The 3,881-nt window shown below is 54.6% G+C and overlaps 1 protein-coding gene across 1 annotated transcript in view; it reads left to right on the plus strand.

The window, feature by feature from the left end:
- The window catches only part of LOC106818413 (nucleolar and coiled-body phosphoprotein 1-like), a 13,506-nt gene that overhangs the window by 6,764 nt on the left and 2,861 nt on the right, over nucleotides 1-3,881 (plus strand). The window contains exons 3-5 of the mRNA XM_014823126.1: nucleotides 89-138; nucleotides 235-1,927; nucleotides 3,726-3,803. Of these exons, the coding sequence (XP_014678612.1) occupies nucleotides 89-138; nucleotides 235-1,927; nucleotides 3,726-3,803 (1,821 nt within the window). The remainder of the gene's footprint in view (nucleotides 1-88; nucleotides 139-234; nucleotides 1,928-3,725; nucleotides 3,804-3,881) is intronic.

A 3,881-nucleotide genomic window follows, 5' to 3' on the forward strand; every position in this document is an offset into this window, starting at 1 on the left:
TCTCTCTCTCTCTCTCTCTCGCTCTCTCTCTTTCTCTCTCGCGCATCTCCCAAGTACTAACCTTCCTCTCTCTTTCTCTATCTCGCAGCCCGTGAAGCCAGCTGCTGCGAAGAAGAAGGCCGCCTCCTCCGGCTCCTCATCATCATCCGAGGAGGAGGAAGAAGAGAAGACTAAGAAACCAGCAAAGCCGGCGGTCGCCGCGGCGACGGCAACGACAAAGAAACCCGCTGAGAGTTCGTCGAGCGAGGATAGCTCCTCAGATGATTCGTCCGACGATGCGGCCAAGGTCAAGGCCAAGGTCACGCCCGCCAAGGTCGCGCCGGCGGCCAAGGGCAAGAAGGAGAGTTCGTCTTCGAGCGAAGACAGTAGCAGCGAGGAAGAGGAGGTGAAGAAGAAACCGACAGCGGCGCCCCCTGCCGGCAAGAAGGTCGCTGCCGCCAAGAAGGAGTCTAGCTCTTCGGATGATTCCTCCGATTCTTCGTCGTCGGAAGAGGAGGAGAAGAAGGAGAAGGCAACGAAGAAGACGCCAGCTGCGGGGAAACCGGTGGCTGCGGCGAAGAAGAAGAAGAAGGAAGACAGTTCGAGCTCGGAGGCGGATAGCTCGAGTTCGTCGGAGGAGGAGGAGGCTGCGGCGGCGACGAAGAAGAAACCCGCAGCGGCGCCACCTGCTGGCGGTGCGCAGAAGAGGAAGCGAGACTCGAGCAGCAGCGGCGATTCTAGTTCCTCTTCCGAAGAGGAGGAGGAGAAGGAGAAAGAGAAGCCCTCACCCGCAAAGAAAGCCAAGCCCGCCAAATCATCGTCGTCGTCGGAGGAGGATTCGTCTAGTAGCGAAGAGGAGGAGGAGAAGGTGGGCAAGGGGAAGGCCGTAGCCGGGAAGGTTCCTGCCAAACCCGCGCCGAAGAAGAAGAAGGAGGAGTCGAGCGATTCTTCTTCCGGAAGCGAAGATTCATCCTCGGAGGAGGAAGAGGAAGCCGCGAAACCCAAGCCGCCGGTGGCGAAACAAGGAGCCAAGAAACCCGCCGCAAAGAAGGCGGCCAAGAAGGAATCTTCCTCTTCCTCCGCTTCCAGCAGCGAAGAGGAGGAAGAGGAGAAGAAACCGGCGACGAAAAAGACGCCGGCAGCGAAGGCGAAACCCGCGGCGAAGAAAAAGAAGGAGGAATCGTCGAGCTCCGAAGACAGCAGTTCTGAGGAGGAGCCCGCGGCTCCCCCTGCAGGAAAGAAGGCGGCGGCGGCGCCCCCTACAGGAAAGAAGGCGGCGGGGAAGAAAGCCGAGTCGAGTTCCGAGGACAGCTCTTCCTCCTCTTCGGACGAGGAGGAGAAGGTCAAGGGGAAGGTCGCAAGCAAGCCCGCTGCGGCGACGGCAGCGACGAAGAAGAACAAGAAGAAGGATTCCTCCAGCTCAGATTCGAGTTCCGACGAGGAGGCGACAGCGGCGCCCCCTAAGTTCCCGACGAAGCGAGCGCAGCTGGCGGCGGGCAAGAAGGCCGGGGAACCGAGCAGCAGTAGCAGCGAGGAGAGCTCCGACGACGAACCGGCGCCCCCTGGAGGCGGCGCCGCCGCCGCGAAGAAACCCGCGAGTTCGTCCGACGACTCGTCTTCGTCGTCCGACAGCGACGACGCGCCGAAGTCGACCTCGACGCCGGCGGCGCCATCTGCAGGCGCAAAGCGGAAACGCGGGAAGGCGGCGGCGGGGAGTTCGAGCGAGGAGTCGTCGTGGTCGAGCGACGAGGTGTCGGCGGCGAAGCGCGCGAAACAAGGGGCTAGCAAGAAACCGGGCGCCGGGTCGTCTTCGGAGTCCAGTTCGTCGTCGGAAGAGGAGGAGGAGGCGGGGAAGCGAGGGAAAGACGCTAGCGCCCTCGGTGGAGGCGACGGGAAGGCGGTGACTCCGCTCGTCAACGGACTGCCGAAGTCCGCCAAAGGTGACAAAGTAGGTGTGAGGCGCGCAGCGTGGTTACCGCTAGGGGGCGCCAGTCTCCGAAATTAACCACTGGCCCGGTATCCGAGGCCAGTAAATTTTCCGTGTGGCCAATGAAACTGGTAAATGAACAAGCCCGATGGGCCAGTGGAAAAAAATGGAGTAAATGGTATATTAATGATATTTCAGCTTCTCTATGTGATGATCAGTCTGAGAATTTACCGAAATTCCCGATATTTTGTATGAAAATTTACCGATATTAACCGATAGGGCATCATATTCCCGATCTTAAGTAGGGGAAGTAACTAGTCAACACCATGCGTGTTTGTCGCCGCTAGGCAACAATTTGCGGTTTCTGTTCCGGTTTGGTTTCTCTTTTCATAATATGATGATCATTGATTCGGGCCTGTAAAACCTAGTGTGGGCCAGTGAAGTATACATTTCTACAGGCCCGCTGGGCCAATGAGGTTGGAAGTTTTTCGTGGAGACTGGTGCGCTGGCAGCAGGATGGGGGGGGGAAGGGATATAGGCGGGAGAGAGAAGGTCGGCATACGTTTCGATAGCTCAGAGTATGATCGTGACGGCACGCACGAACTCGGCTATCTCCAAAGGTGAATGCAGAGATACTAACTTTGTGAGTATTTTGTTGTCGAACTCTGGGCCGTTATCCGAGAGTAGAATCCGAGGCGCTGAATGCCGATGAAAGATCTCTGTTTCAGTGTCCGAAAGGTCGAAGGCGAGAGTTACAATCCCAGAACAGACTACTATCAGAATATATTATATATTCAGAACGTTCCTATACAGAACTATTGGCGTTCTATTGTCTCTCGGCCGTATGCATTCACCTTCGGAGATAGCCGAGTTCGTGCGTGACGTCGCGATCATACTCTCAGCTATCGAAACATATGCTGACCGAGAGAGAAGCAGAGATGCCAACCACTACGATTTATCCGTATTTTATACGAAATTTCAATTCCTTTTGCCACCACTACGACAGTTTTTGTATCAAAACTATAAGTACGAATTTCACTGTGATCGACAAAAAAAATTTTTGTGTGAATTTTTTATATTTTAACCCTCAGAATGGCAGGAAATTGGGCATCTCAGAATCAAACAATTTTCCCCGGTGCATGCGTGACGCCTCGAACTACTAATTTGATGGCCAGAAACTACAGATTGCTTCAAATATGTGTTGGCATCCCTGGAGAAGGGACCCGAAGTGATAGGGTGGAGAGAGTGATAAAGACGCAACGAGACGTTACCGTCCGTGGCGCTGGCATGGGGAGAGGGGGAGAGGGGGACGTGGGTCGGAGAGAGAAGGGAGAGAGAAAGGTGGAGAGAGAAGGGTGAGGGTGGAGAGAGTGATAAAGAGAAGAGGTGGGAAGTAGAGAGGGAGAGGGGGTGTGAGATAGGCAAGAAAGAGAGAAATGGGTGTGAGATAGGCGAAGGAGAGGGAAAGGGATGTGAGATAGGCGAGGGAGAGGGAAAGTGATGTAAGATAGGCGAGGGAGAGGGAGAGGGGTGTGAGATAGGTGAGGGAGAGAGAAAGGGATGTGAGATAGGCAAGGGAGAGAGAAAGGGATGTGAGATACGGCTGAGGAGAGAGAAAGCGGAGTGGTTAGGTTAAGGGAGAGAGAAAGGGATGTGAGATAGGCAAGGGAGAGAGAAAGGGGTGTGAGATAAGTTAGGGAGATAAACAGAGGGGGTGCCGGTGCAGAGTAATGCTGTAAATTTAGAAGTGGAGCTAGCGCCATGGATCGATCCCTCGACTGTCTGTGTTTTCACGCTGTGCTTTATCTCTCTGTTTCAGTCGACGCCGTTCAGAAGGGTAAACGTAGACAGGGTAGAAGTTGATTGCAGACTCACCAACAATTCGTTCGAAGCGAAGGTTAGTAGAAAATAAATCGAATAGTGTCTCAAAATTCTCAAAAAAACTGTCGGATCTCGTTTCCAAGTTGTTGTCGTG

The sequence above is a fragment of the Priapulus caudatus genome, unplaced genomic scaffold (assembly GCF_000485595.1).
Source record: "Priapulus caudatus unplaced genomic scaffold, Priapulus_caudatus-5.0.1 Scaffold2225, whole genome shotgun sequence".
NCBI classification, from domain to species: domain Eukaryota; kingdom Metazoa; phylum Priapulida; class Priapulimorpha; order Priapulimorphida; family Priapulidae; genus Priapulus; species Priapulus caudatus.